We start from the raw sequence: 17,795 nt of genomic DNA, 5'->3' as shown, positions 1-17,795 counted from the left end.
TAAGCATTATCAGACTATCCAGACAGGTTACCTCACTCAATGAAATGGCTTATGTAATACTTGGCTAGCTATAAAAACATGCTGTAGAGGTTTATATCACTATCACCCTCTTTAAAAAAAGTCACAGCGTTCAATAGTCTATTCATCACATATCAGAGCTGTTTCGCCCTCGCCCAGATATGCCAGTTAGTTACTCTGATATCACACAACCTACCCATTTCTCTTGGACAAGGAACAATGCACAGTTCAGCTTTTTATGGCAGGAAATCAAAAAAACTCTGGTCTGGAATCACGGAAAACCAGGCAGAAATTCTTCTCAGCCTTTCCAAATTATACATTCTTCTCTTTGACTTTAAATGCTTAGAAATATGAATTCCTCTGACCGGATTTGCCAAACATTGGATTTAAATAACGTTTGACACATTGCACGCCAATTTAGTTAGTGGTTTTAGTATTATATGCATGGAAACAGGGTGTAATGGAATCATACATAGTTGATAATGAATGACAATGTGCATGACTGAATGGCCAAGTGATTCATATACTTTATAAATAAACTGTACTTCCAAGCTGGGATTCTTTTCTAAATAAGCAAGGGTATGTTAAGCTCATAAGGTAATAAGAGTGCAGTGTGTTACAGTATTTCAACTAACGCTTATATTACAAGTTATACACACAACTGTGTCAGTATCAGAAATTCAAATTTCATTTGGGGGATATCCTTGGCCATACAAAGGAAACCTGCTTACACTGTGGCAAAAAGCCACACTTTTCACACTTTTAAAGGGGAAGAAAGTACAAGACAATCCTGTATGAATATACATATAAACTAACACTTATCATAGCCTTATTATAGTCTTTTTTAGACTGCATATTCAGTTTTAGGACTACCTGTATATCAATAATAGGTTGAGTAGACCTAGAGACTGAGGACAAGTCTCTTAACTTGTCCCAACATATAACAAATATTGGGCCAGATTCAGTTCAGTGAGAAAAAGTTATTTATTGGTTTATCATGTAAAAACTTATGGACATGAATTCATTTGAGGAGAAAAATCTTTTCTCCTAATTCGGTTCCAGTTTTTTCTCATAGACTTCAGAAGAGTTTTCACATGATAAACAGTGAGATAATTTTTTCTCATTGAATTGCACTCAAATTGAATCTTTCACGTGATGAACCATGAGATAATTTTTTCTCACGGAATTGACTCTGGCCCATTATGCGAAAAGGAAAATCAGGATAAAAAATAACTTGTGTAGAAGGTTCTACATATATTGAATATATATACACACACACTTCAGACAAGTGCTGACATACAGAGAGCCATTTCACAAAACAGGCCAATGATTTTGCATGAAAACAATAGGGCACATTTATGAACAATGGAGCCTTCAGGCTGGAACATTCATATCTTAAAACCACGCGGGATTTCCCAAACTCTTGCGTGGTTTCTTCATCTCAATAGTCCTATTCGTTCGAATCAGGTTTTTCTTTCCCCCCACCAAAAAATAAAAAGCTCTGCAGGTTTTAGGTGCTGAGCTTTTTATTTTTTGATTGGGAAAAGAAAAACCCAATTTCCGCGAATTCAGATTAAGAAACCACGCAAGAGTTTGGAAACTTCTGCATGGTTTTGGGATACAAATGCTCGAGTTGAGTTCTTGGAAGACAGAATGGTCACTGGGGACTTTACATTCAGTCTTACCACTTCTGAACGCATAAAGAACAAATTAACAACCAAAAAATTAAACATAGAAACTTTCATCTTTATGTATGCGAATATACACAGGAATAAATCAGTGTATCACTGTACAGATTCAAAATAAATGCAAATAATACAGTTTAAACAGGCAAAGTGTTCTTATATTCATGAGCTCTCTTTGAACACTGGTTTGTTTTCTTTTTCTTTTCTGGTTAATATAACACAGCAGAGCACAGTTTGTTTTTATAAAAAAATATTCTTTCACTAACCATATGGATGCCACCATATATTTACTGGTGTTTAAACATAATTTACTACATTTGTAAACAATACAAACCATTAATTTTACATGTCCCAAACTTTTCTGGTTCCACTCATACAAGACTTATGACTTTTTATAAACAAAAATGTATATTAATAAGGTGTGCAAGGAAGAGAATTTTTCATTTTTTTCCTGGCCTTCTTATTGGCAAGTTGTCTCATTAACATAGGCTAGTATCTTGCCCGTGATTTTCCATAGCCCAAACTTGACTGCTTTGTCTTACTTCCATAATGTCTACGAAGGGACTGTTCAAAGACACACTGCATGGGAAGAAGACCAAATACAGCAAGTTCTCTATATTAAATTGCAGTCATTTTGCTTAAGGCCAGAGTTGATGAAAAAGTCTTTATTTAGAATCAAACCACACTAAGCCAGAGCCATTTATTAGTTAACATATGTACCTTTTAGAGTGGGACATGGCAACATTATTAATATATTGTCTTGCAGAAAACAAAACGCCTTAAAAGCTGTTAAAAGGCCTGTAGCCAATAGCACTGCAATCTGATACGACTCTGAACGTCTTGTGTTTGTGCCATTTCTCACAGTAATCATACAGTAAGTGGATAAGGTCCAAGGAGTAATGAAATACACTCTAATAGTAGAACATGTTCCTCTAAGCAGAATGTCAGTATGTTCTGATGGGATACCTTACTTGCTCAGAAGTTTTTTTGACACAAAGGTGAACTAAAGATAGCCTCAGTATTTCAAAGTCTTCCCTCCATAAATAAGAGTACTTTGGCTTTGGTTTAATGAGAAAAGGAAGTGACCTGTTCTAAATTTGGTCTCAGTCAAATCCAACTTTGCAAGTGATGAGCTGACATTTAATTACTTCCTGGCCTGGTATCCAAGACTTTGGAAGTGTTACACTCACTCAGACAACTACATTTATTCGGATATTAGCTTCTGTTTTTCTTGAGTTCTGTGTCATGAAATGACCTAGTCCTTATTTCCTTTTGTAAATTAGTGTGTGGAAGAGCCCTTTCTTCTACTAAAATTAGTAGTTCAAATAATAAACCTTAATTGGGAAAGTCTACAATATAATAGTCTACATTATAATATCAGATTTAATGATCTATCAATGTCAGATCAAAGAATATGTTATTAGTCTTTAGCTGTGCCTCATTACATGGAACGCCGCAAAATGAAAGTGCTGTAGAATATGTTGGAAATTAGTAAATAAGCAGTTGCTTGTACAATTAGCTAGCTAGCTAGGTGAAGTACGCTCTTTAATAAGGAACGCTTGCCTTAAAAAAAACATAACATGCAGAAATATAATTGACAGAATAATTAAATAATTTAGGAAACATATTATTACACAGAGAAGATAAGTCTGGAAATGGTCTGGAAATCATTTTCTCTTAATCTTCTACACTAATATAAAATTGCTTCAGTTAAACATAAAAAAGAGGTCAAACATTTTCAGAATGAATTAAGGTAATTTAATTATAATAACAGCTTTTTATTAAACCGCAATAATTTATCAAAATGTGAGTTTAGAGCTTAATACATAAAAACTCACCCATGTTCCATTCATTCTTATGTGATTTTTGGAAGCGTATTTAATAATAGGTGAAATTTAGAGTTCACTAATTAATAAATACGCTTCTTAAAATCATATAGAATTGAAAAGAATGTGGATGAGTTTTTATGTATTGAGCTCTAATCTCACATTTTGATAAATCTGCCCCTTAGATTTCATTTTACAAATGAAAGCACAAGTGCAAAATCACATGCAAAATGATGTTCGTTTAATTCATTTAAACATTATTCTAAAAAATAAAGGTGCATATACACACTCTTTGCAATTTATGCCACAAGCCAATTAATCCATTTTGGTAGCGTTGTACTCATGAGGAAGCAGGAGAGGGGATGCAAGATATTAAAGGAGAAGGAAAGGTAAAAACTAAGTAAGCTTTATCAGAAAGGTCTATGTAAATACAGCCATAAGCACTGACAGAAACACAGTCAAAAGATTTCTTGTCCCCTCCCTCAAGAATGTAACAACTCCCTCCCCCCCCTTAGGAATGTGTGATCTGAGCCAATCAGCAGGAAGCTTCCTTATAGTCTTACTAACTGAGCATATACAGGGGTCTTGGTCATGGAGCAGGAGTGTGGCATTATGGGAATTTTCTTTACAGAGCTCAGTTTTTTTTCCTATGAGGCTTCTGATCATCTGAACAGGAGAAATATGGGGAGACTTAAGGGCACTAGTGAGAGAACTGAAGGTATGTCTGCAGCTTGAGATTAACTCTTTATTAGCCTTTCCTTCTTCTTTAAGCCTATGCAGGAGATGTAATGCATTATAAATAATAACATTAAATACCTGTTTATAGGTGTTAGTACTAACAAACACTTTTGTCATGTGCTATACATAAAAGAACTTATTCAAGAGTTATGCCACAATTTTAGCATATAGCTAAAGGACAAGTAGGCCGACAAGCATGCGAGACTGATGACTGGCGTGCAAAAAAAAAAAGGCACAAATTGGTGTCAAAAGTTTGAATACAAGTACACACCAAAAAAAGCAGAAGAGCAAATTTATGACAACATGATTTTATTGTACATGGCATATAATTTCAATGTTTGGTGTATTTCAACAGTTTTAAAAATATTTCTTTGACTTTGATTTATGTTAGAATATATGTTATATTATAATAACAATGGGGTAGTTTATCTTAAGTTAGTATTTGACATGTTATAGAATATCCTACTCATAACAATGTTTCATTGGTCTTCATTATTGTGTTTTATCGTTTGTAAATAATTTGCCTTGTCATTTTAACATGCTACCTGGTTTTTGGGGGTCAGCAGTGAATAAACTATTGTTCTAACAAATAAATTGTTATTGTTTATTTATTTTTATCCATGCTGGCACTCTCCAATTCATCTTCTAGTCTGTCATTCACAACTCTGCTTGGTTGCTAAAATAATAATAATAACTTTAAATATACTGCAATATATGGACAAACAATCTCTGTTTTTTTTTGTGTTTTTTTTTTAAAGGATGCATTTTTAGTAGCTTAATGCACAAAATGACTAACACAATACGATTTTGTTGAAAAAAAAAAACCATGATATTGTGATTAATTGTGCAACTAAAGACGTGACAAATCCAAAAGCAAAAATACACCATCTAAAACTTGTTGAGGTCATGTAGAACTAAATGGCAGGTGTCCTTTTTACAACTGGAAGATCTTACTTTGCTTCATTGTTTTAGTGGTTTTCAGGATTTTTTCATGCCGTCATTTGTGTGACTATATGAAAAAGTTGCTTTTTTTTCCAAATGTTTTTTGGTTTGTGCTTTTTTTATTTGGATAAATGACATTGATGAAAATGAGTTTAGTTGTGGTTTCAGAAACCTCTAAAACCATGGAAATGATAATGTTGATAAATGGGCCTCTAAATGTCCTATATATATCAATAATGGGTGTACAGTAAAGAGGACCCTAGCAACCATTATGAGATTACAAACTGGACAGCTGATGAACAATAAGCTAAACAGTTGAAAAAGCACCCAAAAAGTAGACTGGCTGCAATTTGCCTCTGACTATCACTATCTAGATCAGGGCTGTCCAACTGGAGGCCCGCAGGCCGGATGTGGCCCTACAAAGTATGTTTATGGCTTAATACAACAGGATTTTTGAAATATGATTGAAATTGTTGTAATAACACACATGGGGGTTGATTCACTAAAGAGCATAAAAACAAGAACTATGTATAGCATGCATTAAAAATTTTATCGCTTCTTATTGTTTGCGACTTAACGCACGATTCACTAAAAGGACAGCTGTCAAAATTGAGACGCGATGTTCTTTGCATTATTTAAGTCGCGATGAGCGTTTTTCTTGCATTATTTTCTGCACGTGCGTTAATTCCTGCTGCACGCGATATATTTCGCTGCTTGCTATATTAGCGCACTATATATATAAAACAAGATATATATATATACAGATCACACAGTGAATAAAGAGAAGATATTGATGTGACCTGGTGTGCTGGTCTTATAGGTCTTCTTATAGGTATATAGATATACACACCTATAAGATATTCTGTATATATATAAAGTAACAATTTGACTGCTATGCTGTAATCTTTAGATGGATGAAGGTGGGAAATGATTTTAGTTAGACAAGACTGAGAGTAATGTCCATACTTTCAATTTGTGGTTTAAACTAGAGCTCTGTTGCATGTCACTGTTAAAACTGTAATTTTAGAAATTAAGTATAACTGTACATTATTTACCTACTGTATATCTTTCACTGGTGTGATTGCCTGCAAGAAATAGTGGTAACACATGCCATCGTCAGTTTGCTAGGGTATAACCAAACGTTTGTTTTCAGGTCACTGCTCTGCATATTTCTCAGCTTGATAGTCAAGTTTACTCATGTCAACTTCTGATTGCCTTAGAGCTCTCATTCTTGAGTAGATAGTGCCCTAAAACAATGAAAATTCTTTGTGCTTACCCAAACACCTTCACTTGCCATATACAATACTGTCCTATAAAAGGTCATAGTCACTTGATCCTTCAGGAATTCTACACATCAGCTTTTCCTAAACAATCCAAACAACTGACCAAAGCATAGAATAATTTGATCCCAACCTTAGACTCAGCAGATTCCTTGGAATCATACCAGTCAAGAATCTTTCTTCAAAATGTTAAATGTAGTTTTAAATGGGGTTGTGAGGATTTCAGGTATCTTGTTATGTTGAAATAGGTATATCAAAATATCCAAGAGAGAACTAAAGTAAATTATGTACATTTAAGTAGAGATTTAAAACAAAGTTATGGATGAAACTATTATCAATAGCAGAAGCATCCTGAGAGCTATACTTTATCAACATCAGCCACAGATTAGTGCCAGTGGTACAATAACCACAAGAAGATTTTCATGCCTGCTCTTCATAAAGGCGCAGAGCCTAGTTCTTTCTTTAATTGAACAACATGGGAGGCATTAAAGCTGCCCCTACATACCACCATCTAACTAGGTAAAAAAAAAAAAATTATTGGGAAGACACTGAGATTGGTTACATAGAAAGTAGAATTCATATACTTCTATACTTCTTCTTTACTAACTTTGGGTGTGTGGATATATACTGTATATATGTATATATGTTTGTGTATCACTTTTACTAATTAGTGCTCGCAACACAAAAATGACTCACAAGGGCACACTAATGAAGAGCAAACAGTGACAGTCATTAAGGCTGTTGGCACAGTGGGTGTTTTTATTGCTGATGTCCTCTCAAAGAAAACTTTAGCAAAGCTTTTACATGTTTTTACAAGTCACCATCTGCTTCCCATTCAATTTAATGGTAAACAACCTGCCCTTGTCAGGTGGATATTGCTTGGGAACATGGAGGCAAGGGATTTCAAATGATACCCACCTCTTAGAAGTATTGTCTGTAGTAGTATGTTTCCAATTCAAATAATGGAAAGCAGCTGCCTTGAAAGAACTAAAGGGTCAAACCACCCTGTGCGCCATCAGCCTAAGAGTTCTAATCCTTAAAATGACAGAAAGGCATTTAACTCATGTCAAAATCAATTTTTGCTACCTGCATTTGTTATCCTTTGTCATCCTTCAGTTAGAAGAAATTTTCAAACTGACATGCAGGCATCCCAGAAAAGGTATGTGTGCCCTAATGTGCATCCTAATGAACACGACTGCTATGGGTGAAAAATAAATGGGCAGTAAATAAATTGTCACCTGCAGTCAAAACTAGTGATTAGCGATTTTTTTTGCCAGTCATGGATTCGCTGCGAAATTCTGCTTCTGCCACTGGCAATTATTTCTCTGAAATTGTACGCAAAATTTGCCACTGCAAATAATTTGTTGAGTGAGAAAAGAGTTGCAGTTGCGTCAAAAAAGCTGCAGTTGCATTAAACAATTGTACACGGGAGAATTTTTCATCGTTTGACAAATTTTTCAGCAGTTTTGGAAATTTTTCAGTGAAACGAAACAGGACGAAACCTATACCTATTTCTGTTACAATCAATTCAATAATCATTGCATTACGTTGAAACAGAGTATTTTTTGTCAAAATATACAGGATATATAATCTCAAAATGACATTGGGGCTAATACTGGAGTGGTAGATAGACAGAATAATCTTAGTATATTAAAGGAGAACTAAACGCTAAAATAAAATGACTAAATGCCATATTTTATATACTGAACTTACTGCACCAGCAGTTTCAGCATCTCAATAACAGCAATGATCTAGGGCTTTAAACTAGTCATAGGAGCTCCCCGTCTTGAAACGTGTATGTGACACTCACATGCTCAGTGGGCTCTGAGCAGTTGTTGAGAAACTAAGCTATAATCAAGCAGAAAATGAAATTGGTCTGTCATATAAGCTGATGCTACAGGGCTGATATTAAAATGCTGATGTTAATTGAACTGGTTTCTGAGCTGCCATGTAGTAATTATCTGTATTAATTACTAATCAGCCTTATATTGTGACATATATATATATATATATATACAGTATATTGTGAGTCAGTCCCTAAGCTCAGTAAGTGATATCAGCACAGAGCGTGTGCAGTGAATCAGCAGAAAAGAAGCTGGGGAGCTACTGGGGCATCTTTGGAGGCACAGATCTTCCCTGCTAAGGGGCTGTGGTTGCCTTGGGCTGGTACAGGAGCCCAAAACATAATTACAACATTTTTGCCCTACATCTTTGCTTAGGCATCAGTTCTCCTTTAAGGTGCCCATATAAAATCTGAGCACTTTGATTAAAACATTAAACTTGCATACATATAAAATGCTTACCCCATGTTTAAGAGACTACTAAGAATTGACTTTACAAATGATACGCAGATCTCATTTAGTTCTGATCAGATAATAGAAGTGGAGCCAACAAAAAACATATCCCCATTTAATGTGTCAAGCCAGGGTTGTGGCTCTGTCATAGTCCATGTAGTTTGGCCAAATCATAAAGTTTTGTTTAATGCTTCTTAGAAGTGGACATCTTACACAAAGCCACTGGGCAAGGTTTGAGATTCTGCATTTCAGTTTGTGTGATTTCCACTTCCATACAATGTATTTTGGTATTCAATACCTTTTGTAAAATAACATTTGTTGACCCTCTCCCCTTAGCCCATTACAGTGTTAGATTTTTCTAAGTTATGTTGTTTTAGTTCATAAAATACCTAAAACTTTAAATAGTAATTACCAAACCTCCACCCAAATGATTGTCAGATTCGCCCCCTGACCACTCCCAACCACTGCTTTGGCTTCACACAGCTTAGTAACTTTTGCCATACATCCTCTTTGTTTTTTTTTCTAACTGATTGGTGAAAAAACATTTCCTCTAATTTTAATGTGGTTCTTATTTTTATTGGTGAGTAATTGTCTGTCATTCTAACAATAAACAGGTCAGTTCCAATATTACCTAACTTCAAAATCTTAGGAACTGTTATAAAAGACCAGTGGATTGCAAAGCTAGTTAATTATTGTGTGTAGGGAAAGGCTATCCTTTGCAGTATAAACAATGCAATTGCTTTATTTTCCCAAATAATACCACAAAGTGGCATTTCAAAAATCTAAATATGGATTAAATAAGGATATGCTAAATGAAAACCTTTTAAATTATAATTAGCACAAACAAGTATTACATGAAATATTTATTGTTTCACCATGGCTTATAAAAAGGTAACATTGCTTTATTTATAGAGATGGAAAATAAAGATAGAAAATATATATTTATGGGTCAAGTAGAACACATTCTCTTAAAGAAATTTCAAGTAATAGATAAGTTTTAATTGTGATAACTTCAAAACAAGAGAATATAATGTATTATTTCACTATGGGAATAATATGGAATCAATTCAGTGTTTGATAGATTTCTTTCATTTACCTTCCAAAGATAATAAACTGTAATCAAGAAAGCACATTCTAACTGATGTTTCAATATTACAGGCCATGTAAACAAATTAAGAAACAATTTAGAATAATTGAGTTGGGCCCCTCCAGTCTCCCCTGAAAATCCACAATCTGTTTCTCTGAGATCTATGAGCACCTATAGAAATTGTTAACTTGCCGCCACATTCCACTTTATTTATTTACATTTCAAAGGAAAAGAACAAGAAAAAAATAAATTGCAGGCTTCCGATTTTCAAGCAAGGAAATAGCTCTAAATGCATTTATTTATATAGTATACAACCAAAAAAGTCTGCTACGAACCATGCTATAGTTGTGTTGCTTGAGCTAAATATCTTCTTTACATGGTATTGCGGTGAAGCATCTGAGACTGCAGAATTCTGCTTAGAGTTTGGGTCTCCTTATTTACAGGGGTTTCGGCCTGTGTTCCAGCCTATTGAGGAGCCTTTAGGAAGTACGCCACCCACAGATGGTAGGCAAATAATAATGTACAGTGACTGGTATACAAGTGTACACAAGTGTTTATTTATGAATGATACATAGTTTAAAAAAACCACTCACACTTTACTTGTATTTTTATCTTAAAGGAACAGTAACACCAACAAAAATTAAAGTGTTTTGAAGTAATTAAAATATAATGTACTGTTGCCTTGAACTGGTAAAAAACATTTGCTTGTTTGCTTCAGACACACTATTATAGTTTGTATACATAAGCTGCTGTGTACCCATGGGGGCAGCCATTCAAGCTGTTATTTGCTGCATAACCTATGCATTTTCTGTTTTTTTTCCAGCTTGAATGGCTGCTCCCTTGGCAACACAAGAGCTTTGTTTATATAAACTATACTAGTCTTTCTGAAGCAAACATACAACTTTTACCAGTGCAGGACAACACAGCATTATATTTTAATTATTTTGATACACTTTAATTATTTTTGGTGTTACTGTTTCTTTTTAGGGTGAAGACACACAGAGCTACTTAGTAGCAGCTACTAAACTTCAGAAAATCCCCTGCCATAGACAATACTGAGAATTGCCCCTGCTAAAACACACATAGAAACAATTATCAGTAAATTATCAGTAGCATTGTCTATTTTAGTAGATGTGTCAAGTAGCTGCTACTAGTAGTTCTGTGTGTCTTTACCCTTAAGAACCATGTGTGCTAAAAAAAAAGTTGTAATTCTATATATTTAGGGCTATATTGCCGCAAACTAGGAATTTACGGACTACTTGATGATCAAGTCTTAATTTATCTATAGATATCAAAGGCTGGCTAAACAAATACAGATAACATGTTATGTTACAAAGTTATACATTCTCATTGTATGTTGTTTCACTCAGTGCTTTTAGGGGCATATTTATTAACATTGGAGACAAACATCACCATTGATGTTGCCCAACCATTCAGCAATTAGATTTAAATGGTCAACTACAAATTAAGGTGACTATACACATGTAGATTTGTAAGTGGTTTTTGGTATTGTACGACTGTATTTATCATAAAATGTCCATTAACAAAAAGACCATTTCAAGCTATATTGTCTAGATGAAGAGGATGTGCTTTCATATACACTTTTGTGTACCCCCTTATTTGGCTCCATTCCTTGCACTAAATGTTTGTGAAGATGGGTGTCTTAATGGATTCAAGGCAGAGGGCTACTCTTGCTATAATGCTATTAACCTCAATAAAGAAGAAAATTAAAACTGTGTAGCTGCCTCCTTTAACTTGGTCCTGCAAACAATTTTGTAATGTCCTATGGCCAATGTAAAGGTCAATGTGAGTTGTTTTGTACAGTTTCCTCTTTTTCACTTTTTGGTTGTTGTACATCATGTAAACAAAAAAGGGAAAATATGTAACATTTACATATGTGTAACTCAATTCCATTAATAAATACTGTACACCCCTTAATGTAAATCACTGGAAATTACAAGTACCTGACTCAGGAACTTGCTACCAAACACACTTGCAATTGCATTCCTGCGCACCTGCAATTCCATTGGAGTTATGGGGAAAATACATGGCAAGTTATGCCCAAAATTGCACTTTGCCCACTGCTGTAATGGTGACAAATGACCCTTTATTTCATTTTTCAACATTTCTAATGTATAAACTCATACTATAATTCAGTCAGAATGAGTTTTATTAATCATTAGTGATGAGCGAATCTGTCCTGTTTAGTTTCCCCCAAAAATTAGTGAATCTTTCAAAAAATTAGAAAAACAGGCAAAAAATGTTGCGCATCACAAAACAATTTGGAAATTCACCACTAATCTATGCCTGCTGAATTATTACGTCCATCACTAGTAATCACTTATTTGCAACTCATCTACTTAACTTCATAGTTGTATTTACTGAACAAAGTATATACATATTCTCATTGTTTGTTTAATTGCAAATGTCCAAAGAAGAAAAATGTAATAGTAAAAATGCTGGTCGCCAGTTCACTGCTGTATCTTACAGCCCTTTTACAAACTCACTATTTATTTTGTAATATTAAATCCAAAGCTTTCCAACAACTTTAAGAGGGGACTTCTAAGAATGGCTGCTTTGACATCTATGCAGCCAACTCTAAGGGGCCCATTTACTTACTCACAAACGGGCCGAATGCGTCCGATTGCGTTTTTTTCGTAATGATCGGTATTTTGCGATTTTTTCGGAAAATTGACGCGACTTTTTCGTTACTAATACGATTTTTGCGAAAAAACGCGAGTTTTTCGTAGCCACTCCGAAAGTTGCGCAAAATCTGGCGATTTTTTCGTAGCGTTAAAACTTGCGCAAAAAGTTGCGATTTTTCGTAGCGTTAAAACTTGCGCAAAAAGTTGCTATTTTTCGTAGCGTTAAAACTTGCGCAAGAAAGTTGCGATATTTTGCCCTGGGAGAGCACAGAGTGCTAGAGAGGTGCTGTATAAAAGTTTATTTGCAAAAACCCCCCCCAAAAATTATAAAAATCTAAGTAAGAAAAAAAAAAAAGTGCTAGAGATAATAAAATGGGGGGGGGGGGGGGGCATTTAAGAATATTTAGCCAAATACTTAGGGGTCTGTTTGCTAAAGTGGCTTAAATTAAGTGGGAGATTTTACACACAGAATAAATGGCAAATATGTTATGGGCACTTTATTAAATTGCAATTATTCTGGCAACAAAAAATTGGATTGGCAGTTATCCCACTCGCCAGAAAATACGCTACGTACTAATTAGCGCAAGTTTTACTATTCAGCAAAATGGGCTAAAGGCAAAATTGATGCCAGAATATTTGCAAACATTTAACCCATATAGCATATTGATGCTGTTACTGATAAATGTAAGAGTGTAGGGGAAACTACATGAAAGTATAGAATACCATATCAAGGAAGGATAAATAATGACACATTACTCAGTTCAAATGTATAAAACTAAAAACTTTTATTTAAAATAAAAAAAAGGGGGGGGGGAAAAACTTAGGGCTTGCTGCCCTTGAGTTCCCTCATGTCCTTCTGCAGCTCGGCCACCTGGGCCTTCAGAGTTTCCAGGCCCTCCTGCATTGACAGAAGTGTGGGGTCAGTCCTCCCAGGTGTTGTTTGGGTCCCCACATCTTCAGTCTGGCGTGATGTACCCTCATCAGCAGGAGAACCTGGTGCCCAGCGCTTGGCCTGGGGAGAGTGTTGGGCCTGGGGGGAGAACTCAAGGGCGGGGGGGGAAAGTGGGGGGAAACTGGGGGAGAAATCAAGGGGGGGAGTGTCTGGGGCCTCGGGGGACCCTGGGGCCTCGGGGGCCTGCCAGTCTGCTGGGTCCTCGGGGGACCCTGGGGCCTCGGGGGCTGCAGGTCGGGCCTCGGGGGCCATTTGTCGGGCCTCGGGGGCCGCAGGTCGGGCCTCGGGGGCCTCAGGTCGGGCCTCGGGGGTCTCAGGTCGGGCCTCGGGGGCCGCAGGTCGGGCCTCGGGGGCTGCAGGTCGGGCCTCGGGGGCCTTTTGTCGGGCCTCGGGGGCCTCAGGTCGGGCCTCGGGGGCTGCAGGTTGGGCCTCGGGGGCCATTTGTCGGGCCTCGGGGGCCGCAGGTCGGGCCTCGGGGGCCGGTAGAGGCTGGAGGACCTGGGGTTGGGCCTGGGGAGGAGGCGCCAGCTGAAGTTCTGTAAAATAATATTGCAAGATGTTATTTTGTGTAATATATTATATATATATACATTCATACACCATCATAAATAACGGGGCCCCTCACAACAACATTTTTTGGGCCCCCCTCCTCCCACGCCCCCAATGGCCCCTCCCCCTGTGAACCCTCACATCAATACAAAGGACACACAGACATTGTTAGCCAGGGCCCCCTAAAACATTTGTGGCCCTTCCCCCAAATGACTCACACTATGGGCCGCTCCCTGCTGCTTCCCCCCTGCTTTAAACTTATTTATGCATATGTATTTGAAAATAGATGTGTATATATATTTATATATATATACAATAGGAAGTGCTGGGAAGCTGCACACCATAAGGAACAATAATACCTGGGTGCCTGTGGCAAAACAAAATCTAGACAGGCATGGGGTGACAGCACACACAGGATTTTGACAAGGAGTCACAAAGATGTGAAATAATATTCAGAGGTTTATTGTGAGCAACGTTTCAGTTCCTCACTGGCATTATGGTTGGACGTGATGGACGTATGTCTTTTTTCAACCCAACTTACTATGTTACTATGTTACTTTCATCATCCCTGACATTTCTTACATTTGTACCTTTAGTTCAAATTACTTGCTAAATCTTTTACTGAACGTATACTGTAAAAGCATAATAAAGTACAATAATTACCTTCCGCAATTTCAGCGACCAGTTCTGGGCTCCTGCGCTTAAGGTCGGACCACAGCCGCCAGAGATGGTGGGGGCCCACATCAAGGGCAAACCTGCCGAGCAAACCTTGTCTTAGCTCAGCCAGGATTGCCCTCTTCCTCTCGTGGACCCCTAAGTCCCCCGGAGGTGGGTGGTCATATCCTGCACGCAGGAGCACGCTGATTATATAGCGCCTCTCCCCTGGTAGCAAGTCAGAAACCCCAGGCATGATCCTCTCAGTTTGGCTGAATGACACAAAATGGCCCCAAGTCGCACATGTCACGAGATTACAAAATCGCCACAAAATGTCCGCAATTCGCGAGATTACAAAATCGCGGAAAAAAAATATCGCCAAAATATACATAGTAATGTATTTTGCGCGAAAAAAATATTCGCCGCTACAGTACAGTATATTTTGGCGACAACATATTCACCGCTATAGTACTGTATATTAGTAGCAAAATTCCATACATGCCAAGACTTTAGTAAAATTGAGTAAAAAGACACATACTTGAATAAATAACACTGTAAGTCCATATTTTATTGCAAAAAAATCATTTACTGTACTTTTCTATAATTTTTCGCCTGCCTGTAGTAGGTGTTAATTTTCGCATAGCCGAATGCGATATTTAGCGCGCAAAAGATATAGTGAATCATGCGATCGTATTTTCAGTGCGGAAATTAACGCATGCGCTAAAACTTGTGCGAGAAATAACCATGCGAAAATGGAGATTTTTCGCACGCGATAATTCTATGGTGAATCGCGCGCAAATTATTTTGCGTTTTTTACTAAAGTAAAGTGCGATAATTTTTATCGCACTTTACTTTAGTGAATCAGGCCCTTTAAGTTTTAACGCTACGAAAAAGGCGCAACTTTTCGCGCAAGTTTTAACGATACGAAAAAATCGCCAGATTTTGCGCTACTTTCGGAATGGCTACGAAAAATTCGCGTTTTTTCGCGCAAATCGTATTGGCAACGAAAAATTCGCGATAATTTCCGAAAAGTCGTAAAGGCGCCGAAAAAATCGCAAAAAATACGAAAAAGTCGCAAAATGTTCGTTTCCAATCGGAATTTTTCCAATTCGGATTCGAAATCGTGTCTTAGTAAATCAGCCCCTAAGTCATCTTTAAGTGTCCGATATTAAAGAATGATTGTTGGCATCTCTACATAGTATCTTCCTCCTTTTTTTATTTACTTTAACATAGAACAGCAAAAGTCAAGTAAGTTTTTCCTTGCTAAAGAACATTTGGCACCTTATATACCATTGTCCTGAACACAAAACCAGCAGATAGCTAAAGGCCAGTTCACTGAAACTTCTTGGGATTAAACAGATGGTTTAAATGATCTTGCATCTCAAAGTACTTTTGCATACAATAATTTGCATATTTCCCATCACACCACATACCAAACTTTTATGATGCCATTTGCCCCTTTGTTGCCGTTGCTTGCTCTTTGTGTTTCCTTCTTTGGACACGGCACTGCAGATTAGGCAATCAATTTGCAGATAAAGTATTTTGTATAATATACCTTTATCCGAAAGCCATAAAAGACACTATAGAAAGACCTTAACATTTGAATTTAAATTGTATAATAAGTGCTTATTGACACTTTCATCCAGTGTTTGAGATATGGCATAATGCGAAGGTAAGTAAACTTTACATCCTTCTCACCCTATGCATCACATTAAACTTTTATAATAGACAAGTAAAAACGAAAAACATTGTTATTTGGTTGCAAGAACTAATCATTTTAATGGCATAATACTACACAAGCAAATCATTTTTGATGATGCAGTTTCTGTTCTAATTATTTGCTTACTCTGCTTACTACTAAAAACCACACTATTAAACCATAATCCTTCTTCTACCTTTGCTGAACTTTATTATCTTTATTACCTGTGGGGGTAATGTAAACTATATTACTTATTGGCTTATTTATCATTTTTTTTTCTAATCGTATAAACTCGCATATCGAATGCTCCCTTATTTATTAATGTATGTCCCGAATAAGATAAAAGGGTTGAGGAGACCGCCTCATACGTATGCTTGTCCCATGTAAATGGGACTTTTCTAAGAGCCTAAAGGAATTTGTTCCCAGAATCCTGTTATGACTTATTTGCATACGTATGAGGCGGTCTCCTCAACCCTTTTAGCTTGTTCGTGAATCCCCACTCCTGGCTCTACCTAAGCTGATCAGAAAACCCTGCACTACACTGATGAGCCCCAAGAAGGGCAAAACCGGTCTGTAGTTGGGACTCTGATCAGCTATTATCCTGGCTTTTGCATTGAAAACTCAGTGGGTAAGCATTAGTCTATAGGACAAACCCGAGCAAATGGGACAAGCCCATGTAAATGGGACTTTTCTAAGAGCCTAAAGGAATTTGTTCCCAGAATCCTGTTATGACTTAATGTATGTCATAAACTCGTATTGAACATATGGCATGACTTTGTTTAGGACAACTCCCATTGACTTCTATAGAAACTTGCAAACTTTTAGATAGCAACATTTTACATTCAAGTTGTCAAATTTGAGCTTTTCAAGTTTTTTAAGCACAAAAAAACTTGAATCAAGAAAAAAGCCCAAACTCGACCAGTGATAAATCACCCCCCTAAGTGTATTTGTCATTTTATCTCTGTAACAGTTGCTGATTTAAAGAGACATACATACCTCATCCAGATGTCCCACTGCTCCATAAATCTTTGCTATCTGTCCAATAAGGCCTGGAAAATGTTCACCCGTGTCTTTTAATGTGGAAAGTGACTTAGCCAATGCATGTGGTTCATAGGCTGAAATGTCTATGAATAAGTTAAGTATGATATCACTGTAGCTTGGATCCGATAAGTAATTCATTAAAAAAGGGATTGTTTCCGTGAGAACCTGTGAAAGATGATAGCAAATTTGTTAAAAATAACATTATGAAATCACTGGCAAATATTAGTGTAAAGCACTTAATGTGGCCTATTTCAAGTGAATATATTATATTGGCTGAATTGTAATTTTTTTATACATTAATTTTCAGTGACAATGTTGAGGATAAAGCTTGTTTTATGTCATTTACATCTGGCAGGTTTTAAAATAACTGTCAGGGGAGGGCCAC

General features: G+C 36.7%; 1 protein-coding gene across 3 annotated transcripts in view; it reads right to left on the bottom strand.

The window, feature by feature from the left end:
* Positions 1–17,795, bottom strand: part of veph1 (ventricular zone expressed PH domain containing 1) — a 192,341-nt gene that overhangs the window by 123,024 nt on the left and 51,522 nt on the right. For all 3 annotated transcript variants that reach the window (XM_031902403.1, XM_031902402.1, XM_002933254.4), the window contains exon 6: positions 17,366–17,575. In XM_031902403.1, the coding sequence (XP_031758263.1) occupies positions 17,366–17,575 (210 nt within the window). The remainder of the gene's footprint in view (positions 1–17,365; positions 17,576–17,795) is intronic.

This window comes from Xenopus tropicalis, chromosome 5 (genome assembly GCF_000004195.4).
Source record: "Xenopus tropicalis strain Nigerian chromosome 5, UCB_Xtro_10.0, whole genome shotgun sequence".
In the NCBI taxonomy this organism is placed as follows: Eukaryota; Metazoa; Chordata; class Amphibia; order Anura; family Pipidae; genus Xenopus; species Xenopus tropicalis.
This window is presented reverse-complemented; position numbering and strand designations above follow the sequence as displayed.